Below are 25,680 nucleotides of genomic sequence, written 5' to 3'. Positions count from 1 at the left end.
TATCAAATGCAAATACTAAATTAGGAAATCGCTCTATAAGTGAGGCGTTATTCACTTGGTCATTTGACGTATTAAATGAGCATCTAATTAGTATCGTTCATCGAAGATCAGAAGTAGTCAGAATAGTAACATATTGTTCTTAGGTAGAAACTAACGTACAAAATTGTTTACCCTTCATTAAGGTGCTAATAATGATTATCAAGTTATTAAAATGAGCAAAGTTCTGTTTTTGTTTTTATAACCTATAGGTTGTAGATACAAAATCTTCATTTGTTTAAAAAAGAAAAAGATTCTTAATTAGGTTGTATATGTTTAATAATGTTTGTTTCCTCATAATTCCGTCAGTTGTACACGGATTTGGACAATTCTTACAGATTGATCCCATAAAAATATTATTAAAATCGATATAGTAGTTTAGTTTTTAGATCAAAATATCTGACTTTGTCACAAATGAAGTCAGTTTTTTTTTTTTTTTGTGAGACAATCTTAAATTATGTTACAAATATTTACCAGCTAATTTACTAAATTTATTGGTTTATTATACTGAATTGATTTATGTTTTTTTTTTTTTTTTTCACCTTATATGAATGTAATACGATTGATTTTAGGACGAATATAAAGTAGGTAAACATGAACATGTTAAATATTCTATAAGCAGTAAAATGTGAAGGAACCTTCTCAAAGTGCAAATATAGTAGGTTCTAAATGATCCATAGTATATGTAGCAACAATCTGAAAAGTATGTATGTAATGTTTCGTGTAAATGGATGCAGGTGACTCACAAGCATTGCTTGTAACATCTGTAAGTGTTCTACGTGGGAAGCCAACGTTTGAGTTTCAATTGACAACTAAAATTATAATAATGAAAATATCATTAAAATATTGTAGTCATATACCAATAATTATTAAGTGATTGAAAAATTTCAAAGTGGGCGAGAATGATGATAATAAGACAAGACAATATTATATTTTTCAACATGTCTAAATCTCATTTTTATATTCATTTTTTTTAGTACGTTTGTTCCGTTGTGGAACAGGCTAAGGTCGGAGACCATGCTGCCTATTTTATATTCAGTTCATGTAATCGTAATTTATTTCTAATGGGCAGTATCTCAGTTACTTATAGTCTATGATCTAGTAAAAAAATGTAACTAAGATTGTCGTTGATTCTCTCTCTCTTCCATTCGACGTTTAGACAAGCAAGCGTATCTTTGCAATTATATTTCAGTTATTCAGTAATTTATAAACGTATAATGCATCTGATATTGTTCAATCAGAATACCAGAGGGAGACTTTGTACAAAAGTCGATTGCTTGGGTACCTCTGTCCCATTCGTGTTTCAACTGTGAAGCAGTTGTGTTTGCATGGCTGTGTTTCGGTTTGAAGGGTGGGATATGGCGTGAATTTACAGGGTACAGAGGAATAACACCCGAGTCCTCAGGAATGGCAACGCATGGAGAGTATCATGGGCGAAACAGTATACTCTGTTATGTTCATGGTACTGCTCATGTCTAAAGGCGACGGTTACCACTTTCCATCAGGTGGGTCGTCAGTTTGTTTGCCATTCTAAGTTGTATAAAAAAAATACAGTTTACAACAAACAAAACAAAAGGTGAATTCAGTAATTTTCAGTTTCATTTACCAAGCCATCAAAACCGTGTGTGCCCACGATCAAACATAGAGTGGGCTTATTGATTTGATTTTGCACACATTGTCAAAGTTAATAATATATTGGGAAATGATTAAAGTTTCAAAAGACCCAAACTTCGCTCCTGACCCGAAGTTATAACTTATAATAATGCGAGGAAACCTTATAATTGATTGGCAACCCGTGTAACCTTTCGACATTTTACAGGTCTCTACAAAATTTCAATCTATAGTGACATACTGTTTTGTAATTAATCAAATATTTATAAATACTTCATTCTATCTATACGTATACTTATCATCTTTTATCTATATGAAAGTATCTATTTACGAGTATTATACATATTCATCATCTTTGGGTTTTTATTCGTAAAGATTAAGCTTTTCCTGCTTCACTCGCCCATTCGGATAAAACAATGATAAACAAAATTTTCAGTATTTGCGACGTTTGGCAGGCGTGTTGGTAACCGCAGTTAGGCTTTGGTGATATTTTAAAAGGGCCTTTACTGCCCGTTCCTCGAGCATTAAGTTCCCTTAGGCGCCTCTTATGACATCTACGGGTAAAGGAGCGGTCGGGACTACATGTTTTATATCATGGTTAAAGTCTTAGTTTTACGTACCGTCAATAACTTTGAATTCACCCTGTATACGGCCTTAGCCCTTTCCACAACTCCTTATAAAAGTAATATATATGTATACATGTAAAAAAACTTATTTGTTACTGTGGGTAAAATTTATAGAGATTTGTATAGACTTTATGACATGAGTCGAACTCTCGATATACATGATATAAAAAGAGGGAAAATCTATAAAAGATACGTATCAAACACGTCATCTGTGAAATATGTCAAGTAATGGCTCCGACGTCGCCCATGTTGAGGTTATATTGCGCAGACAAGTTCTTTCTTTCGGGCCTTGATGCCATATCGTATTACTATTTATATCTATGTTAATATATTATATACTTTTGTCTATGACACGGAAATTTTTAGCTTACGTATTTTTTTTTTGTTTATACAACTTAGAATGATAAATAAGCTGACGGCCCACCTGATAGAAAGTGGTAACCGTCGCCTATAGACATGAGCAGTCTATTACTATACTAATAAATATACCTAGTTTATTTATAAAAATATCAGTTAAGCCGCAGGTTAATCCAACTATTATTTATTTAATTTTACACAAATATATATATTATATAATAGGCTCATTCTATGCCGGGACCGTCAAGTGGTCCAGTCATAGAATTAACTTCTTTCCTGTGGTTGCTATTTATTCTGTTAATGGATGACAATGCAATACACCGGTGGAGGGGGGAAAGGGATTATTAGTAATGGAGACTGAGAATCCGATTGCTAGCAATATACCTAACCAGGTCGACCTCCTCGCGGTTCTCCCTGGAAACTATCATGGTTAATTCCTGATGAATTCGTCCTGATAGGCTAACTGGCCTGTTTTCATTTTCATCTATCACCCTTCACTGGTGCTCCGCCAGCGTATCCCATTAGCGCAGGCGGAGTTACCATACCATTTTCACCAATCAAAAAAAAAATACACCGGTGGAACATCAGTAAGAAATGATAAGTGAGGATAAAAAGGCAGGTCAGTTAGCCCATCGTGAAAAATACACCTAGAATTCAGCACGATGGTTTCCAGGGGGAATAATTTCAATATTTGGGTATATTGCTAGCAATTAGGCCCTTAGTCTACATTACTAACAATCCCTACCCCCTCCTTCCCATGGGTATTGTAAGAACCGATTAAGCGAACATATTGGTTAAAGGATAGGCAGCAGTGTCCCTCTTAAAATATCACTAAGGCCTGACTGCGGTTGCCAACCCGCCGGCAAATCGTGTCAATTACTAGTAAAACCCTTCATTAGGGGGAGGCCTAGGTTTAGCAGAGGGAGACTTTGTACAAAAGTCGATTGCTTGGGTACCTCTGTCCCATTCGTGTTTCTACCGTGAAGCAGTTGTGTTTGCATGGCTGTGTTTCAGTTTGAAGGGTGGGATATGGCGTGAATTTACAAGGTACAGAGGAATAACATCTGAGTCCTTAGGAATGGCAATGCATGGGGGGTATCATGGGCAAACCAGTATACCCTTTTATGTCCATGGTACTGCTCATGTCTATAGGCGACGGTTACCACTTTCCATTAGGTGGGTCGTCAGCTTGTTTGCCATTCTAAGTTGTATAAAAAAAAAGCAGTGAACAATTAACGACTGATACAGTACGGTATATGTATTTATAAAATATACAAATTAGTTAAACAAGTGCTGAATACGTCCAGAAAGCCCAAAGATTTCCCACAGATTAACAATTATCTTCATCATCATTTCAACTTATCCATCATCCAACTGCCTGAATCACAAAGCCAAAGTACTTATTCCTAAACCGAAGTTTCCAGATGGGACAAAGTGGAGGTTGACTCAAAATTGATTGTATATTGCTAGTGAATTGTCAATTACTCCATCCCCCCCCCCCTCCTGCCCTTCTAGCCAATTGTACATAGGTATCACTGAAATATATGTAGATACTAGCTGACTCGGTAAACGTTGTTTTACCATATACATTATTTCTAGAACTATACATGAAAATATACTACAATTATTATATTCGATTGTCATTTTGCAAACCTATTGCGGCATATAAAAATTGCGATTAAACAACAGGGGTTGATTGTAAAAGCGTGAAAATTTTAATTTGTATGTACTTTTCAATGCTAAATCATGATACCTAAAATAAAAATAAAAAAATTAACAAATAAAAATAAAAAAAAAATTTAGGGGTGGGTCACTCCTATCATTGAGGGGTATGAAAAATAGATGTTGGCCGATTCTCAGACCTTCCCAATATGTACACAAAATTTCCTAAAAATCGGTATAGCCGTTTCGGAGGAGTTTGGTAACAAACACCGCGACACGAGAATTTTATATATTAGAGGTAACCAGAAGAATAAAGACTAGGATTTAATATTCTAATCACAGATTATTTATTCTTATGCTATAACACAACCTATGTGATACCTACAATATGAATAAGGAAAGATTCTCTTCGGACGCACCTTATGAAGGTTTAATCTGTGGAAAATTCGTGACATCTTCCTGGCAATAAATTATTTAATCTATGGCTTTGTGCCAACAGGTTAATAAATGGAATCGTGGGAATATTGCAATAAACCCCAGCTTCTAAATATAAGAGCCATTGCTAGTGTTGTTACGTTGGTTAATTTTATTGATGCGGGACGCCCTAGTATTTTAAACAACAATTATTTCCCATCTACTACTTTTCTACAGATAGACTAGAAAACTACAAGACTAAAAAAAACTTTGTACAAAAGTCGATTGCTTGGGTACCTCTGTCCCATTCGTGTTTCTACCGTGAAGCAGTTGTGTTTGCATGGCTGTGTTTCGGTTTGAAGGGTGGGATATGGTGTGAATTTACAGGGTACAGAGGAATAACACCTGAGTCCTCAGAAATGGCAACGCATGGGAAGTATCATGGACGAAACAGTATACTCTGTTATGTCCATGGTACCGCTCATGTCTATAGACGACGGTTACCACTTTCCGTCAGATGGGCCGTCAGCTTGTTTGCCATTCTAAGTTGTATAAAAAAAAATTATATTACCTTTTTGCCCGCTATTTCGTATGTGTGGATTTCAGAATTAGGAAAAATGAAGGACCACTTCTAGGTGGTCTATCAAGATAAAACATATCTCAGATTTTTTTTATTGATAGTGAGGCAAACGAGTAATCGTTCCACCTGATGGAAAACTGATGTAAAGGAGTTGCTTGTGCGTTTTCGTCCTTTTAAATATTTGTATGCATGTTTTTTGAAATTCCCTTCATTATATTGTAAAGGAAAAACTAAACACTGGAGCTCATTCTACAACCTAAATGTACGAGGTAAAAATGAACGGGATGCACGGACAGTAGAAATATGTCATGCATCCAAGAAATAAGGGTGGACTCCTTTTAAATTGGACCTTCAAAAACACCACTATATACAAAGCGCTATAGATAGACATATAGCGAAGTTAAAGACTAGAAGAACAATTATTTACATTCATACGAATAAAAAATTAAAATAAAAACAATAATTCAAAAATTTAGATACATAGAAGCTAAGTATGACACCTTTACTATTACATTTTCAATTTAAAAACGCCATAAAATAAGTTTTTTGTATTTTTGACACATTTAGGAAACAATGAGGAATCAACATCTCGCAATCTACATTAACGTATGGATAATATTATCGTTATCTCTCAATGCAACTAATATTAATTAGGCACTAAACTTAAAAAAATACGCACTTTCCTTACAAATGTAAATTCATCACGATAGACCGTCGAAATCAACGAAATCGAAATATCAACGAATAAATATCAAATAAAAGATAACGTCGATTTGAAGTTTATTAGATCCGATACATAGTCACCCCGCTAATTTCATGTTCATCCACTCCTCTAGCGTACCTAAACCAATAGTAGGCGAAGTTAACAACGTCGGCAATAAAAACTAATTTAGCCAAAGACACATTCCGGACTATCACTCCACAGAACTCAGTTCCAGGCTGTTTTTGTAACCCGTTAGCAAAAACAGTTTGGAATTCCAAGAATTTAAATTGAAAAAAAAAATAGTATACCTTTCTATTTTCATCTATTATCTATTTTATAAAGAGGAAAGTTTTGAAGTTTGTTTCTAACGGATAACCTCAAAAACTACTGAACAGATTTTAAAAATTCTTTCACTTATAGAAAGCTATATTATCGGCGAGTAACATAGGCTATTATTTTCGAAAATTTTATGTACCCGTTCGAAGCCGGGCCGGATCGCCGGTAAAAATATATTTAAATCCACTAGTCCCATTTTATTGTCCCACTGATTGTCCCAACAACGTCTTTTATGCCACCTGTAAGCACTACAAGAAGATACCTACGCTCCGTTCATGACCTTCCCAATCTCAGACACTTCATTTATATTTCAGTCGTCAAGTTGTTTCCGCTCGTACGCCCTTCAAAGACTTCTGTCACTTATATTATGAACCTTTTAATTATGTAAATGTATATCTACATAATATACTCCCTTTTTTTTAAAAGAATAACAATGGACTGGTAACTCCTCTAACGATATATACTGGCGGGACACCAGTGAGGGATGATAGGTGAGATGAAAGGGCAGGTCAGTTAGCCCATCGTGATGAATACACCTAAAATTCAGCACGATGGTTTCCAGGGGGGTTTGTAGAGGTCAACCTGATAGGGTATATTGCTGGCTTGACCTGGAACAAATGATGACGATAGGCTAACTGACCTGTCTTTTTATTCTCGCCTATCATCCCTCACTGGTGCCACGCCAACGTATACCGTTAGCGTAGGCGGGGTTACCATTCCATTATCATCAACAAAAAAAATAGTTGATGCAATCGTCATGAAATTTGGTATACGTATACTATTTGGAGTAGAGTTCGCGTGAACGAAGACCCAGGTAATAAAAACTTGTTTTTTTTTTTTTTTTTAAATTACAACAGTTTACAATCTTACAGTCAAATTCGGTTACCTTAGACTCATATCTGTCTACACTTAATTAATTTTGTGCAGACTTTTGATACCTATGGATATTTCTATTATTTCAAAGTAAATAAATAGAAACGGACGTCTGTTTTTGTTGGCTAAAGAAATATATATTTTATGATCGTTAATTTTTTTTCCTTTAAATAGACTTTTCCTTCCTGTCAAAATCAACTAATCAGCTCCGTAATTCGGTTGCTACGCAATTATTTAAAAAACGTATTAAAATATACAGTGACAGCTATACCCTAGTGAGCTCAGAGGGATTTTAGTAGTAACAAGGACGTCAAACCCCATTGTCAGGTCGACCTCCACGCGGTTTCCACTGAAAATCATCGTGATTAATTCTTATTGTATTTATCAAAATAGTGTATTTCATCCTCAACTAACAACACTCACTAATACCCCGCCAGCGTACCTATGTCGACATCGTAGGCAGGGTTATAATTTCATTTTTATCCATAAAAAATCTATATAAAAATGTATTTTTAGTTTACTGCACATTCTTTTCATAATATTCATCGATGATATCATTAATGTAACACTTTTAATCTTTTTTTATTTTTATAATTCGAATTTTGTGTCTATCTACGCTAATTCTAGCATCATATAAAAACTACCACACCAAATTGAATGCGGTTTTCACATTTATTTCTGAAAGTTTAACTTAATTTATCTGGTGTATATTTTATCTTTAACTGTGTGGTCCCAGCATAGAATAGGCCACCCCTTCCTATCCTATGGGTGTCATAAGATCTGACTAAATGAGAGCGAGGTATAGGAAGCAGTGTCCCTCTTAAAACATTTCTAAAGCCTAACTGCGGTTGCCAATCCGCCTGCCAAACGTGGCAACTACTGGCAATCCCCCCCCCCTCCAAGGGGAGGCTTATTTTCAACAATAGACAGTTAAAGGCTGATATGATGATATTTTATCTTGACATCTAGTAATGACTACCTATTTACAAAATCCACGAAATACGCAATAAGTGGTATCCAGTATAAACATACTAGCTTACCCGCGACTTCGTCCGCGTGACCGGGATATTTTTACTGACCGGGATAAAAAGCAGCCTATACCTTCTCCATGCTATATAGTACGTGTATACCAAATTTCATTATTGGTTAAGCCATTAAAGCTCTATAAGCTAACATACAAACAAACTCATTTTTAAACTAAGTTGTAGTTTAGATAAACGTCAAATTAGAATGTAGTTTAGTGAGTTAGTAAATAGTTTATTAACGTTGATAGAACAGAACGTAAGAGTAAAGTTTTGGACAAACTTATTTTGCGAATAACATAGTTTTATTACTCTGTAGTCTTTCGGTGTCTCAACTTTGTAATGCTATTAGAGTTGAATGAACCCGCCCGTCTGGCTGATGGCACGTAGGAAACCCGTTACTAAAGAGAATACGGGGCTATTTCTCTTATAGATAATATGAAATTTCTATATGTGCACGTAACTTTTTTTAACACGGGGCAAACGAGCTCACCTGATGGTAAGTGACTACCGCCGCCCATAATCACCCACAACACCAAAGGTATTGCAGGTGCCATTTAAAAAGGAATGTACTCTTTTCTTGAAGGTTATAATGTCGTATCAGTTCGGAATTACTGCTGCTGGAATTTGAGTCCAAAGAGTGGTTGTGCGTGGAAGAAAGTGCTTTGAAACACGGTGGAAAAACAAACGTATCTCTTTGAACACTATCGACTCTAATTAAATACCTAACTGCATATCCCGAATTATAGATAATATGCCGTGTGGTCCCGGCATAGAATGGACCGTCCCTTCCTTTCCCGTAGGTGTTGTAAGAGGCGACTAAGGGAGGGCGAAGGATGGGCAGAAGCGTCCCTCTTTAAACATCACCAAAAACCAAACTGCAGTGACCAACCTGCCCCCGAATTTACAACTGTCATAAGCAACGGCCCCGTTCCTTATGGCAGTCTATGGGGGAAGCCTGTTTCATGTTCATCAGTGGACAGATAACAGTTGATATGGATGATGATGATGATATCCCGAATTAGCAAGTCTTTGGGAACCTTCGCTTGGATTCGAGAGTGGACACCGAACAATGTTGCGGTGGGCACGTGAATCAGTACACAAAGTATCCTATGTATTAAGACATAACCTACCTGTGTACCAAATTTCAATCGAATTCATTCAGCTGTCAATCATGATCTAGTAACAAACCCAAACATCTTTATAAACTTTCATATTTACAATAATAGTAGAATTAATTCTTAAATACCTGAAGTTTCAAATTTGATACCGGGGTTATAAATCGCATTGGGCGCCTACAATCGATTTTATTTTAATATTTGGCTGTTTACATGTTACCAAATGTTTTTTCAAAATAAATATATAAAAGTATCGTTTTGATTTTTTTACTATTTTTCCCCATTAGTAAATACAGTAAAGGGTACACTTATAAATTATTTAATTTGATTTAAAAAATCAGGCTTTTAAGAGTTAAGTATACATGTAGAGGTATTGGAACATTATGAGGAAAAAAAGTGTGACACAGACAATTTTATTATTAAGACATTTAACTACTTACTGTTTACAAAATTATTCTATTTTTCTAGATACACATAGCAACATGATATAAGTAATGAGTTTTTGATCATACTGACCATACACTACAATTTTCAAGCAAATGAACAGCTACCAAAAGTTCTATCCTATGATCACTATTATATTAACTACATGTTTAAAAAATTCATTATATAAAATTTATTTAAATTTGATCAGTAATATTTTCTTTAATGAATGATAATGGAATGGTAACCCCGCCTGCGCTATCGGTATACACTGGCGGGGCACCAGTGAGAGATGATAGATGAGAATGAAAAAGCAGGTCGATTAGCCCATCGTGATGAATTCACTTGGAATTCAGTACGATGGTTTCCAAGGGGGACCACGTGGAGGTCGATCTTTTTGGGCATATTGCTAACAATGAGACTGGTAGTGCGCATTATTAACAACCCCCCTCCCGCCCAAGATCAGGAATATTAGATATCAGTACCTTATTATTTGACAAAATTCGTAACTATTTTCTTATATATTTGATTTCCATAAACCAGAGAAGCAATATAAATTTACTCTAAATAAGGATTAACGACCTCCAATATGTCCCGAAAGAATGTATGTATATTAAAAATTTTTTATTATTAAAAAAATTACATATTCTCGCCTAGTAGGCAGAGGGAACTAGCTGTTAGATCCTATTATTTCATATGACTATACTTTTATTATTCATATTTACAATATTTACCCGTTTATTCTTAAAACGCTAAACACAATTTCATGGTAAAAGTTCAAAGTACAACGCAATTGTGTGTAGTAAAGTTATTAATTCTAATTATTTTTTAATTATTGTTATTGATTATCTCATCCTTTTCCACACTAAATTCATAGTTTGATAGATAATTTAAAATTGTATTCCAAACAAACGGACTTCAATTCTGGCACCAGTAAAATAAAGTTTGTGAGTAAGTATATTCTTTCTACTACCAGAGTCTACCAGAGGGAGACTTTGTACAAAAGTCGATTGCTTGGGTATCTCTATCCCATTCGTGTTTCAACCGTGAAGCAGTTGTGTTTGCATGGCTGTGTTTCGGTTTGAAGGGTGGGATAAGGCGTGCATTTACTGGGTACAAAGGAATAACACCTGAGTCCTCAGGATTGGCAATGCATGGGGGGGTATCATGGGCGAAACAGTATAGTCTGTTATGTCCATGGTACTGCTCATGTCTATAGGCGACAGTTACCACTTTCCATCAGGTGGGCCGTTAGCTTGTTTGCCATTCTAAGTTGTATAAAAAAAATTCTTTCTGATAAAAATTTTCTAAATCAGTTTATAGCAAACGCATTTATAATGTATTATATACTAAGGTGGGTAATTTATAAAAAAGTTAGTCTGCAGATGTCATCCTGGACCAAGGGATTGTGCCTTACAAATACATACTACAATTGAATCGAGAGTCTCCTTTTTGAAGACAGTTGAAAATGAAAGTACAAAAGGAAATGTCTATAAATAATTACAAGGACTTAAATATAGTCTCTTTGTAATATTTGAGCTCTTGTATACTTTCAAGAATATCATCTATTGATCGATGCCTGAACTTTTTTTGTGGCAAATCTGCATACTCCTTTTTGTACCAACGTTTAGCTAATTCTTTGAGAGTGCTCACGTCTATTATTCTGTAATGTAAATAACTATCGAGTTTGGGCATATATTTTCTGATAAACAAACGATCCATATAGACACTGTTCCCACCCATGGGACATTTCTTTTCAGGTGCATGTCTTCGGACAAACTCTAGTACTTTCTTCTCGGCATCTTGAATAGACACTTTAGAGTTTCTACTAGCCTCCGTCAATCCACTCTGAAATAGAATTCAAAAACAAATGTAATATAATTTTATAAGTCATTCGTAATCATAGAATGACTTTTCTATAATTGTAAATGACAAAAAGTTAATGGTCATTTGCTACTTTTATAGTATAAATAAAAAAAAGAAAAAATGGGCCCAATGACACATGGACCATGAACACCATAGACAGCAAAATAATAAAATGTTTTTAATTAAAAAAAAAAAAAAATGTATTTATTGGAACCATAAAAAATTACAATTGTAGGGTAGTGTATGATAACAGCCACATTAGTTAAAAATAACTGTGTCTGATTTTTTTTTAATATAATTAATGTAATTATTAATGTTGACATATAATTTATGTAAAATTATCAATACATTATCTATATTCCCCCATGCCCATTGACTAAGGCTAACCATGTAATTTCATTGACAGATACCATACAAATAATATACAAACTCACTTATAATTTTATAATATTACTTAAAAATTTCTATATATTTTTTCTAATAAAATGAAAAAATTTATTGTGTGCAATAATTACTCAATACCTCACCATGTTGGGCCACACACCAGGAGTTCATGTTCGCTAGGATATTATCAGGCTGATGAACTACTATGTTAGGGCCAGTTGCTACGACATTAAGATCACCATCAGTTACTAAGCACGCTATCTCAAGGATGTGGTCTTTATCAATATCAAGACCCGTCATCTCTAAATCCACCCATACAATCCTCTTGGCTTCACTTTTTGCCATATTTAAAAGTGGATTTAAATCTAAAACAAAAATATACCAATTATAACCAGTAAAAAGACTAATAACAAATACACATTTATAAAAAGTTAAAAAGAAAACAGTGACAGTACAGTGTGACATATATTTTTACAACAGTGCTAGCTCTCATATTTCAAGTTGACAGTTATCTGCAAAGAAATATGAGTTCCTAAATATATAGTTGTCATATATGAAAAATTTATATAAAATACTCCTATTATATTTCTTTTTCTACAACTTAGAATGGCAATCAAGCTGAAGTCCCACCTGATAGAAAGTAGTAACCGTCGCCTATAAACATGAGCAGTATCATGGATATAACAGAGTGTATTGCGCCAACTGATCTGCATTCATTCTCATCTATCATCTTCCAGTGGTACCTTGTCAGTGTATACCGATAGCGCGGGTGAGGTTACCATTTCATATAAACCCATTAAAAAAAAATAAAAAAATCCTGTCTTTTCAATCTCACCTATCAAACCTATCACTTGTGCACCGCCAGCGTATACCATTAGCGCAGGCGAGGCCATTTCATCCATTAAAAATAAAACAGAGGTTACCAACCAAACAACTTTTGTACTAAGTCTCCCTCTGGTAATAATTATAATTCTTTCATTTTCTGTGTTTATTTTCTTTAATTTATGCATTTCACTACAATTTTCTTTTATCTTTTTAAAGATCAACATTTACTCACATGAAAAGATAGACATCGATTTTCATGAGATAAAGTAATGTTGAATAATTTTCTTTGAATTCAAAGCTATAGCGGGACTGACACTTCTAGCCAAAACAGAAATCTTAGTAGATTTAAAAGAAATTACATATACTTTTAGAAGAATATAAACAAATTACTGAAATTATACACATGCACACTCACTTGAATTATAGCGTAAAGATTTCTGTAAAACACTAATAGATGAAAATAAATATTGGCGAAATAAATTCATTTATGATTATAATTATACCCACTATTGATTTATAAATGTAAAACTTCCTCGTGCAGGAGCAATTAGAAAAAATTCAATATAAAAAAAAAAACAAACCAAGAACAAGACTACAGAAGATATTACTAATAACCACAGAGCAAGTAATAGTTCTTTAGACATAGTCTCTCTAATCTGTGATAATCACTACGGTATAACAGTTGACACTGGCCTTATAACAACGGAACATATTATGTAAAAATATTATGTGAATTTAATAATAATCTCATTAAATATACTACTTATTTATAATATTTTGTATTATATAAGAAATGTAATATTCGTTGTTTTAATTAAGAAAATGATATCATCATTATCATTATCTCAGCCGTTCTGTCCACTGCTGAAAATAGGCTTCTCCCATAGATTGTCATTAGGAACGGTCTGAGCCACTTGCATTCGTTGACTCCCTATAATGCATTTAAAATCATCCCTCTATTTTCGTCTCTCAATATATATTGACCAAAATATTAACTTACATCAAGATATTAATAGACATGAATCTTATTAAGCTAATATAATATTAATTGAACACGTCTTTGGAATAGCTTTGCTTAACATATTATTATAATAAATATTTAATTTAATGAGAAACACATTATATAGATTTTTGGGTGCCGTCTAATCTATTCCAAAATGTTTGAGTTGCGAATTGACACTGATTAGCACAGCCACGTCTAACTTTTTATTATCTGTTTTATTATAAAGACCTGCGTAAGTCTGTGGAAACCATGATGATTTCTTCTCGACTGTCATGGTTGTCTAAAGGTTGATTTTGTTTTTGTTACATTTTTCATATTTATATTATTACAAAGCACTCTTAAAAATAAAAAAATGAACAGAATAATATTGAATAATAGTCGGTGCTTAAAAAAATCGAGTAAGTTTGCATTATTATCTATTGTTGTCATGTCTTCAATGCTTAACCTATCGCTGAGATAAATTAAGGTTGGACTGAATATTATATTAAAAATCGTTTATATAATATTTTAACAACTTAATTAAATCAATTAAAAAGGAAGTAGTTGCATATATTTTCTTTTATTCATTTTACAATATGATTTAATTGTTTCTTTGTGTACATAATAGTACATGAATAAATTATATCGTTAATTTACCGTTTTCCGGCAATACTACCCTAATACATTGTTGATGTATATTGTGAGATATTCCGCCGACTTAAAATATATAGGGGAGAAGAGCTTTTAGAGCTCTAGGAAGATTTTATGGTTTATTCAATTCCAACAGTTTTTTTCCTTCTGTTTAAAATAATATGTATTTTTTGTTATTCAAGCAGTTGTTATAAAATATGTTCAAAATGTATTTACTTACTATTTTTTATTCATACAACATTGTTATGCACACTATTATTATAAATGATATTATTTACATTGCAATAAATTTATCTCAAATGCTTTTCATGTATAATCTATTAATGTACCTAACCTATACCAAGATAAGTGTATTACACCAACTTTTTTCATGTTTTAGCTTTATTATGGGAGACCAGACAGTATCAAAATTTTCCATATGTCACACTTTCAAGATCTCTGTCATATTACACAACTCAACTAGTTGGATTGCATCATGATGTCACACAGAAGCCTCTTAATACAAGAGTCCATTGTTACCTTCCTTATATCAGGCCTATATCAACAAGCAGTTATTATTATGACAAGGAACCCTTAAAACCATCCTCCAAAGTAGAGGCCACAGTAGAGACTATAAAGAAAGGCATAGAAGAAAAGGAGAAACTGCCTAAAAAGGAAGAAAAAAAGAAAAGTGTTAAAGAGCGCATTATGGATGAATTACGTCATTACTATCATGGTTTCAGGTTACTGTTCATTGAAGTTCGAATATCAACATCATTATTGTTCCGTATATTAAAAGGAGAGTCTCTGACTCGAAGGGAACACAGACTTTTAGTGACAACAATAGGTGATCTCTTCCGTATGGTACCTTTTATTGTTTTCATTGTAGTACCATTTTTAGAATTTGCTTTACCATTGTTCATTAAACTTTTCCCTAGTATGTTACCGTCCACATTTGAGAGCACTAGTCAGAAGGAAGCTAAACTGAAACAACATTTGAAAGTGAAACTGGAAATGGCAAAATTTTTCCAAGAAACTCTCGACCAAATGGCACCACAGGCTAAAAATCGACATTCAGAACTTGCTAAAGAGTTCTCTAGTTTCTTCAATAGAATAAGAACATCAGGTGATGTTGCTACCAGTGAAGAGATTATGAAATTCTCAAAATTATTTGAGGATGAAATAACCTTAGATTCTTTACAACGTCCACATTTAGTAGCCCTTTGCAAGGTGTTGAATGTCTCTACAATAGGTACTAGTGCAATGTTACGGTTCAACCTTAAGATGAAGCTGCGATCATTAGCAGCTGATGACAAGATGATTGCAAAAGAAGGTGTGGATAGCTTAAATTTCAGTGAGTTGCAACAAGCTTGTAGAGCTCGTGGTATGAGAGCGTATGGTGTTTCGGAAGAGCGATTAAGAAAAGAATTGAGGAACTGGTTAGATTTGTCTTTAAATGAGAAAGTACCACCGTCTTTACTTCTCTTGTCTCGAGCCTTGATGGTTCCAGAACATGTGCCTACAACATACAAGTTGAAGGCAACAATTTCTGCTTTACCTGAACAAGTAGCTACTCAAACTAAAGCTGCTATTGGAGAGAAAGAGGGTAAACTTGATTTTAAGGTAAGTATAGTAATAAGAAACTATGATCCATTATATTTTTTTTACCAACAAAATTTTTTTATCATATAACTGTATTATAGGTGAAAGCTGAAGCTATCAAGCTGGAAGAGGCAAAGATCAAAGAAGAGAAACAAGAGTTGCAGGAGGCAGAAAGAGAAAAAGAGATATTGGAGGCAAAGAAGAGAGAAAAAGAAGAACTCAAAGACAAAGCTCCTATTGTTGACCCTGAAGCAACTCCAGTTATAGTCGACACAGCTCCTGTAGTAAATGTAGATACACCGAAGAAGACTGAAGAAGGCCTATCTGGCAAAGACATTGAAGTCATTGAAGATGCTTTAGAGAAATTAGGTAAGTTGGCGCTAATCCATATTTTTGCAGGAAGTTCAAGTTCACAACAATTTGGCAGTGCTAATGACTTGTATACTATCTTTAAAGAAATTATTCAGGGTCATTGTACTTTTGTGACCGTTAATAATTGTCCGTTATATTTTTTTTTTCTTAGTAGAGAGAGTAATTATTTCTCTCATTGGATATTTATCTCGTTATCTCATGTTATGTTGTTTAGTTCCGCCAATATGATTACATTATCCAATAAACATATCTATTAAAATACTGATAATATGATATCTAAAAGTCAATATTGTTTTCAATATTACTTTAGTTTACTTCTTTATTTTACACCATGACTTTTTTAATGTATGATAATAGAATGGTAACCCCATCTGCTCTGTCGGTATATACTGTATACACAGACGGGTCACCAGTGAAGGATGATAGGTAACAATAGGCAGGTCAGTCTGCCCATCGTGACAAATTTAAAAACAAATCAATCACGATGTTTTCCAGAGGGAACCGTGTGGAGGTCGAACTGATAAATTATATTGCAAGCAATGGGGTTATTAATCCTAATTACTAACAACCCTTTCTTCCCCTTGACACCATGGCTGCATGTGGTATTAATGGGAGCTATTGAAAATGTATAAAAAAAAGCTAAATCTTGGAAAGCATATGCCCTTGAATTTTCGGCCATGTGAACACAAATAACTGGGAAAGACATCGCACGTAACGCGATCACCTCACTCACCTTTCTTAACTCCGATTACACGCCTTGTATTTATTATATACTGTAATAATCGTAAACTGTGACGCCGCTCACATTCCTAATTATACGTTACAATTATACAATTAAACATACGACTATTTTTTTTTTTTCACGTTTATCTATGGTTTATGTATTTATTCTCTTAGTAAAAAAAGGTCTCAATTAATTTATTTATTTATTTATACTTTTCCACACATTAGAAAATGTCTACAGGGCGGATTTAATGCCTAATGGCATTCTCTACCAGTCAACCGTTACGCTAAATAGAGAGAGTAAATGGCGGTGCAAAGATTTAAAAAAAAATTGTAAATTAAATAAATATTATGAAAGATAACAATTTATAATAAATAAACATAAAAACATATTAATTAAACATAGAAATTAATTAATCATTAGTTTTTTTTTTTTAATATCAATGACGATAATACAGGAAGACTTGTATAATTTAACTACCCAGTATTTAAGAAATTACCTATCTCTATAAAAAATATTTATCCATTTTAGAATCCTTAATAATAAAATCAAATAGATACTTTTTGTTAATGAACAAAGAAAGCTGTCCTAAATTAATCGCAATATGGTGCTAGCGTGTATGCTTCTCGTGTTTATAGGCGATCTGCCATAACAAATGTGCGTCGCGTATTAACTATGCGACGCGAATTCCTTATTATTTTTCCATCATTCATATATTCCATCCGCTACTTCTGTTCTCTGTTAATTTACATTCGCCATTGGTATATTATCAGCTATATTAATTCTTTTTTATAAAATTATTATGAAAAAAAAAATAGTTTTTTTTTAATTATGTTTAGAACAACAAACAAGCTGATTGTAGTAAAAATGTAACATCGATGTAAGTATAAGTAAAAATTATTGTGGAATTACCCTATAAAAATATAGTTCTTGATTGGTATGGCGTTTCGTTATACTGATGGCCCGTGTGATAGAAAATGGTAATCGTCGCCTATAAACGTGAACTGCACCGAGAACATTTCAGAATACACTATTATGGCATTAATAGAGTAGATCATATGTAGTTTAAGTGTACATTTTATTAAAAATCTGCTTCTATCTTAATTTATGATTCACCACTTATCAGTTGTCTTTAGCTAAAGATAATTTTACGAGGACTGTCACACCTATTATTAGGTAACTTTACAGCATACCGAATACGCGAGTTAAATGTTCAAATCTCATTGTAAATTCTGCAATCTGATTTATTTTGCTATTTTTATGCGGTTACAATGAAATACATATTCAGTGGAATGTATTCTATTTTCAAAATATGTAGTTTACAACAAAGTTACTAACCACGTCTGTTTGTTTCTCCGCTTACTTTTAAACTCTGCTTTTGTATTAGTAGATAAATTCAATGTTTCGTAATAAATTACACCCGAGCAAAGCCAGAGGGCCCGAAATTTTGGAAAATACTTTATGGTATAAAGTATTTTCCAAAATTTCGGGGACGAACGAAACAGAAATTTGATGTTAAAATTACATAATACATGCTATTTAAAATTATTAAAAATGTTAAACTATCGTTCCTTTGGACTATTAGAATAGGATTTATGATGAACGAAATGTTAAGCTCCATTCACTGGGTCGATTTTGATACGAACAAAAAAAACGAATGTGTGCCCGAAATTTCGGAATTTCATTTCATGGTAGACCACCAGGGTCGGTCGCAACCTTTAAAATTGTAGGCACCGTGTTTGGTTGGTAGGTACTTACTTTATTTCATCATATTATCATACTACATCTGTATACACGATGATTCATCATATGGTATTATTGTGGCGTGAATGAATTATTTAACTAGGTTCTATTATTTCAAAATTTTCCGGACATATATAAATCTAACATCGGTTACTATTAATTTACATCTGACTAGTTATATCCAGCGGCTTCGCTCGTAGACATATCGTGATGTCGAATAGCATATATGTAACCTTCTACAAGAAATGAGCTATTAAATGCAAAAAGAATTTTTCAAATCCAACTAGTAGTTACGGAGATTAGCGCGTTCAAACAAACAATCAAACTTCCGCTTTATATATTGTGAAATTTAGTTATGTTGTAAAATATAATACTAGCTAAATATAAATATAGTATGTACATAAATATAATTCTTTCATATTAATACTATACAATGATTTTTTTTAAATAGAATTTATTATATAATTAATAAACATGTCCAAGTAATATGAAAATGAAGATTCGCTAGACGTACGGCACGGTCGCCTATTTGTGCTGTATACTATTAAAAAAACAAATAACTAAGACCTTTGTATTCTTTGCGATTTCTTACAATTGAAGGGTCGAACTGTATCATACAAATCGCTCGACCGATACAGATAAAACATATACCAGCCTTTAAGTTGGACTTACTCAAACATATATAAAATTTGTTCGAAACTGAACACAGCAGATCTTATAATCAAGTAACAAACAGACATTAATTACTATTTTATTAAAATAAGTGTTCCAATTTTGATAATAATAGGATAATTATCAAAATTACTAATAAATATTAATATTAAAATTCACTAGTTAATAAATAACTGCTTATCAATAATCGCGCGTTTTCTGACCTCCATCGGTATCCACGCAACGTTCGAGTCAAGGTTAGATAAGGAATTTTACAGCCATTATCTTTGAAAGAAAACTATTGGAAATCTTTTCTATACTATTCTATAATATTATAGGATTTTCTCGATTCCCATCAAGTCTTTACATTAACACTGTTTAGCACTAATTGGACCTTTGCTATAAGATATTTTTAATATTAATAGTAACATAATTAGGCACGGGTAATATCGATGTCAATTCGATATCTATGTATTTGGTTTTTTTAGATATTGATGGCGGAAGAAGTTTATCACTCATATCGATAATGCCCGTAATAGTCGGATATCCATATATTTATTTTGATCGGGTTCAATATTATATATTAGATTACCGAAATCGAATATATCCTTTATTGAGCCAATATATAGATATTGTTTTACATTATCCACATTTAATAAATAATGAAAGTACAACAATAATATTTTGTTTAAAGAAATAAACAAAAATAATTTGTTTTTATGTAGGTATTATGTGCTATACAGTACCTAGAATTATGGGGGCCATGGTTCAGAGCGTGCACGTCGCGACCCCTGCCAGTCAGTAGATTGCAATCTGGACCGATTAAAAGGATACTATATAGATAAAACGTTATCCCAAGTTAACATGTAACGCCTTTTACGGGGTTTTGCTAATAGTTGCCACGCTTGGCAGGCGGGTTGGCAGTTAGGCTTTGGTGATGTTTTAAGAGGGATGCTGCTGCCTATCCCTCGACCATTTAGTTCCCTTAGTCATCTCCTACCACACCAATGGCAAAGGAAGAGAGTGGCTTCTATGTCGGAACTACACGGCGATATGACATATATTTTGAGCTAAGACTTTGAGGTATTTAGGTTTTATGGTCTGGTCTACCACAGAGTGAGTGCTGGTGCGTTTATTGAATCTCCAGCAAGATACTGCCAGCCCAATATAGATTTGTATTTTACATCTTAGAATATTCCAGTTAATAAAAAAAACTTTAGAGCGTGTATAAAAAAAATGTTTATTAAATTTCCAGCTGAACAAAAGAGGTCTCTGCTGCTAGAGAAAGAGAGTATCCAGGAGCTCAAGGAGGAGCTATCAGAGTACAGTGAAGATGTGAAGGAGATGCAGGAGATTGTCAAAACGAAGCAGGCAGACATTAAGTTGACTAAAGGTGCTCGCAGGTGAGTGATATTTTACTAGCCGGCACCTTCGTTCTAGTCCTCAGGAAGGGTAACGCATGAGGGGTACCATGGGTATAATATAGTATTTTGTGATATCCGTAAAGCTATTTAAGTCTATAGGCGACGGTTACCGCTATCCATCAGGTGGGCCGTTAGCTTGTTTGCCATTCTTAGAATGAAATAAAATTGCAAAAAAAAAAAAAAGATAAAAAGAATGAAAAAAAGTGTCATACAAAATAATCCAAAAATACTCCATTGGATTAGAATTCCATTGCAGATTGTTAGTACTTGGATAAATATGCCTTCCTGTCTGATCTACTTTTGCTCTTTATCTCATATATCTGTTAAGATATTTTGCAAAAGGTAACATAAAAACTAATTTTTTAATTTACAAAATTAGTAAAAGGATTAGTAAGATCTTAAATAAAATATAATTTTCTCAATCAGATTGTACCGTGCCGTAAACAACATGATAAGTAAATTGGACGCTGCGTTAGTGGAACTGGAGAGCAAGGAGAAAGCACTGAAGACAACCCTGGAACAGACGAAGACGGAGCCGCAGAAAGCGAAGGAGCATCTGATCCAGATCGATGAACTTATGCATTCCATTAAGAGCCTTCAGAAGGTTCCCGACGAAGCGAAACTGAAGTTGATACAAGATGTACTGGGCAGGTTGGACGACGATTTCGACGGACAGTTGAAAATTGATGATGTTTTGAAGGTGAGGCGATTTTGATAGCGTATGTGTAAGAAAGAATAAGATGCCGTCCGTTGCTATCTCGCTCTATCTCATGAGCGCGATAGCTTTAAGTGTCCAATAATAGATTAATTTGCCATTTGTCTAGGTGAGAATTAGAAAAATTTATTTCCTAAATAGATCGGGAATTGAAACTCGTACCGACAAACCGGACTCGAAATATTATGACATATTTATGTAAATACTAATTTTATTATCATTCTCCATCATATTAAAATGGATATAATAATATTACACTCATCTGCAAATATTCTAGGTAGGTATATTATTTTTAGCACATGACATATTGTACATCGTTATTAACAGGTTGTTACCCAGTATCATTGAAACTTTGCCATCAAATCTGAAGTCCGTACATAACACATATAGTATGCACATATTATCATATACTTCAGGTGACATTATATATCTAGATAATAAATTAGGTATGTTCATTAGTGCATGTACAAGATGGATGCATTCTAAATTTACGAAGTTCAACTTTATTTGCTGAAAATATGGTTCACTTCATTTTTATGATGGATGTACTGTTCAAAGTACTCATAGCGTCATTGACGTTTTATTTGTAAACATAATGAACTTTTTGAAATAACTACTGTTTCATGACCTTCATGGTGTAGCAGACGGTTGACTCACCTCACGATGGTTGTGAATTCGATACCCACACAAAACAAACATTTTTATTTAATTATTATTTCTTTTGGTATTGTTCTTAATTTATAATGTATAATATATTTACAAAAAAATCTGTTGTCTAGTACTCATTATACAAATTCTGTTTTGGACTAAATACTGCAATATAGTGTATAGTTTTCAGTGATATACTCATATTTATTTTTTAATTTTTTTATAGCTCTGGATGAATACTATAAAATGCAAATTCAAACTGTGTTCGCTATAGCTTGTGAACCATGAAATCGGTGTAATTGTGTGGCGCTTATTAGTAAAATAAAAAAAATATGGTAATTTATTGTAACTGAGTGTAAGGTTTACAGCCGTGTAGTAGTATCTATCACACACACTACAGTAGTGTAGTGTAGTGTAGTGTACACTATCTGTAGTTTGTCATTATGATTTTATGCATGAATGAATGAGTATATTTGCATTATACATTATAGGAAATAAGAAAGACAATTTACAAACACAATATAAGTATAAGTACAGTAAGGCAGTCTTATTGCTGAGAGCAATCTTTTCAAGACTAAGGTAATAGTTGTACAAGTAGGTATGATAGTATTGTATAATTAAGAAACTATCTTTTGCAAATTAAAAAATAATAATAATCTGTGAAACATAAATATTTAATTTAACATTGATGTAAATTGTTACAGATGTTAGAATTTATCGGCAACGAGAATGTAAATCTATCAGAGAAGCAGATGGCGGAACTGATTGAGCTGTTGGACAAGGAAGAGATTCTAGAAGTTGAAAGCAAGATACAGAAGGCGCTGGACAAGGCAGCAGTTGCTGCGAAGGAACAAGACAAATCCTCAGAATCTGATGGAAAGGTAATAATAACGTGTTTTATTACAACTAAACATTATTCTCACATACTAGAGACTGCCCAGACTGCATGGATGTGACTGTCCCACTCATGTTTATGCTATGAAGTAGCTTTTCATGGTTCTATTTCATTTTAAAAACTGGAATATGACAGTGAAAGTGGGGGGTGTGTAGGCATAACATCTTCGCAACAGCAATGCATGGAGAGTACCGAGAACATATATTCTACTCCTAATTATTTGTCATTATAATTATATTAATCTCGTCACACAGTCAGCTCTATTACGGATTCTTCATATGAAATGGACAAACTTACAAATCCACTTCTGTTCTTAAAAAGAACTTTACGTAGTGTATATTATAAATAATGAATTAAATTTACCCAGGTATAAGAGATGGAGTAAGAAAACAAATGTTAACATTTTTTCATGCCTTAGACATCATAAGACAACCAATTTAACAACGCACAATGCATCGTGGAAACACGGTCATCGTGGTACTAGTGGGCCTTTTCTTAACTAGAAAAGAGCTTCGTTCAGTAGTCGAGAAAATTGTTTTGATATAATCATAATCATAATTTCAACCGTTAATTATCCAATTGTGGACAGGTTCCCTTTATAAATTGATACAAGGAACTGTGCTGAGTAACTTCCGTCCCCAAACTCTACAATGCATTTGAATTTGCATTTAAGTGTGCTGTAATAGTTGTCCAAAAATATAATTGTGTGGTATTAAACCATTAATATAAAACCATTACATTTCTAGAGTATATTCGACCTGATTCGCGAGGCGCAGAGGAGGCGGGAGATGAGGAAAGCTGAAGAGAAGTTCGCTGAACAACCACCCATCCCCCCTAAGGGCGACAAAATCGTCACCAAACCCAGTGAGAGCAGTAAACGGCCCGAGAGTCATTGAAACAAAGCTTTATAATTAGTTAAAGTGTAAATATGGCGGTGGATGTTTACGTTTTCGCTCCGGTTTGGTGCAAATCGACAGCGATAGTGTTTGTAACAGTTTTAATATATGAACGCCATAATTATATGGAGTTTTACCCATATGTAGCGAGGGCGTAGACATAAAACGGGTTCCGCTATGAATCTATCGATATATATTCCTAAAAAGTATACAAAACACCTATTAAATATATTAAGATTTGTTACTAATATAAAGTTGTCTATCATTGTGGTATCTCTCGATACTCGATGTACATAATACTTAATTATACATATGTGATACTGTTTTGGGTTGCAGATGAGTAATTCATCTTATCCTGCCATTTAAATACAATTTAAAAATAACTATTTTCATGTATGATGATCTAAACAGAAATGCCCGTTTACCCCACACTACGCTCTTAAGTAGATGTTTATTTTGTTTATATAATATTACCCTTATGACAATAAGCATTTTGTATACATGTAATCAATCATATTAAATAATATGTTTATAACAATTACATAGTATATTGAATGTAATATGTTCATGTCGTACAAACTTTTATTTTTCCATTATAACTTTTTCTGTCTGGTTTCTTCATGGTTATTACAGAGATTTATCTATCTTATTATTTTATGCATTTCTGTGATCACTTTTGAGTTGTAAGTTTTATTTTATTGTTTTAGTCTACTTTGTATATTATTGCACAAATTGTTCATGTTTAACATGTAATATTTTGGTCTTATGTATCCATTGGGTGTCCATAAAAAGGCGCCATAGAAAATACATACTATATATTTATAATAAAACTAATTTAATTACCATAATATAATGTTTGTATATAATTAATCAAATAATATATTGTGTAAAACACAATCGGTTGGGGTATTATAACACGAAATAGTTTTTACTATATACATTTCTAACTAAACTACCTTTTTTAATAGCTCAGAATTGTTGTTAAACAAAAATCTTTAAAATATGTTAAATAAAGTAACATTAGTTACCATCCGAAACAATAGTTTGATATCCAGATCTACTTACCCTAACCTGTCTAAGATTGCATGTCTGATGTATTATATGTAAAAACAATAAATACATTATTATGTGAAAAAAAAAGAAAAAGAAATTCCACTCTGCCTACTTTCTTTAAAGAAATTGAAAATTACTTAATGAACTTTAAGTCAGATAATAAAGAAATGGTGTAATATGTATGGTTTTATTTCACTTCTGAAAGGTAACCTTTATTGAAATGAACTTTCAATTCCCTGAAAGCGATCATACAAGATAATCGAGAAAGTTCGATATAAATGAGCGATTTAATTAATGTGTACCAAAAGTATAATAAAAAAAAAGCAATCACCTATCGCCTGGCCTTCAAGCTAGGATGTTATGAGACGAATATATAGGTACACCGGCGGAATCTCATATCATTTTTCTGTTGCTGTTGTTTTACTTGTAATGGGCACAACTTACTTTAACAGGCAAGCCATAAATTTCACTATCGCCCAACCTTCCGTTAATAATAATCCTTAATATTA

At 33.2% G+C, this 25,680-nt stretch overlaps 2 protein-coding genes across 5 annotated transcripts; one reads left to right on the top strand and one right to left on the bottom strand.

Moving 5' to 3' along the window:
- Positions 1-9,737: 9,737 nt before the first annotated feature.
- Positions 9,738-13,468, bottom strand: LOC113509773 (oligoribonuclease, mitochondrial). Of its 4 annotated transcripts, none has more exons than XM_026893189.3 (3): positions 13,344-13,468; positions 12,150-12,376; positions 9,738-11,609 (listed from the first exon to the last, which is right to left on the bottom strand). In XM_026893189.3, the coding sequence occupies exons 2-3, from the start codon at positions 12,354-12,356 to the stop codon at positions 11,262-11,264; spliced, it is 555 nt and encodes a 184-aa protein (XP_026748990.2). In that variant the 5' UTR covers positions 12,357-12,376; positions 13,344-13,468; the 3' UTR covers positions 9,738-11,261. The 4 variants fall into 4 exon arrangements, with proteins under 4 accessions (XP_026748990.2, XP_026748989.2, XP_031766692.2 ...); XM_026893188.3 differs by having other exon boundaries at positions 13,252-13,451; XM_031910832.2 differs by lacking the exon at positions 13,344-13,468 and adding an exon at positions 13,069-13,219.
- A 611-nt stretch (positions 13,469-14,079) lies between these two features.
- On the top strand, positions 14,080-25,349 carry LOC113509597 (mitochondrial proton/calcium exchanger protein). The gene is made up of 7 exons (XM_026892949.3): positions 14,080-14,237; positions 14,849-16,071; positions 16,152-16,419; positions 20,796-20,943; positions 21,391-21,664; positions 23,032-23,208; positions 23,969-25,349. Exons 1-7 carry the CDS (start codon positions 14,192-14,194, stop codon positions 24,116-24,118), a joined length of 2,286 nt encoding a protein of 761 aa, XP_026748750.2. The 5' UTR covers positions 14,080-14,191; the 3' UTR covers positions 24,119-25,349.
- The last annotated feature ends 331 nt before the right edge of the window (positions 25,350-25,680 follow it).

Source organism: Galleria mellonella, unplaced genomic scaffold (genome assembly GCF_026898425.1).
Source record: "Galleria mellonella isolate WM207_F2 unplaced genomic scaffold, CSIRO_AGI_GalMel_v1 utg54, whole genome shotgun sequence".
Classification (NCBI taxonomy): Eukaryota; Metazoa; Arthropoda; class Insecta; order Lepidoptera; family Pyralidae; genus Galleria; species Galleria mellonella.
The sequence above is the reverse complement of the archived record's forward strand: the minus strand, read 5'-3'. Positions and strand labels throughout refer to the sequence as shown.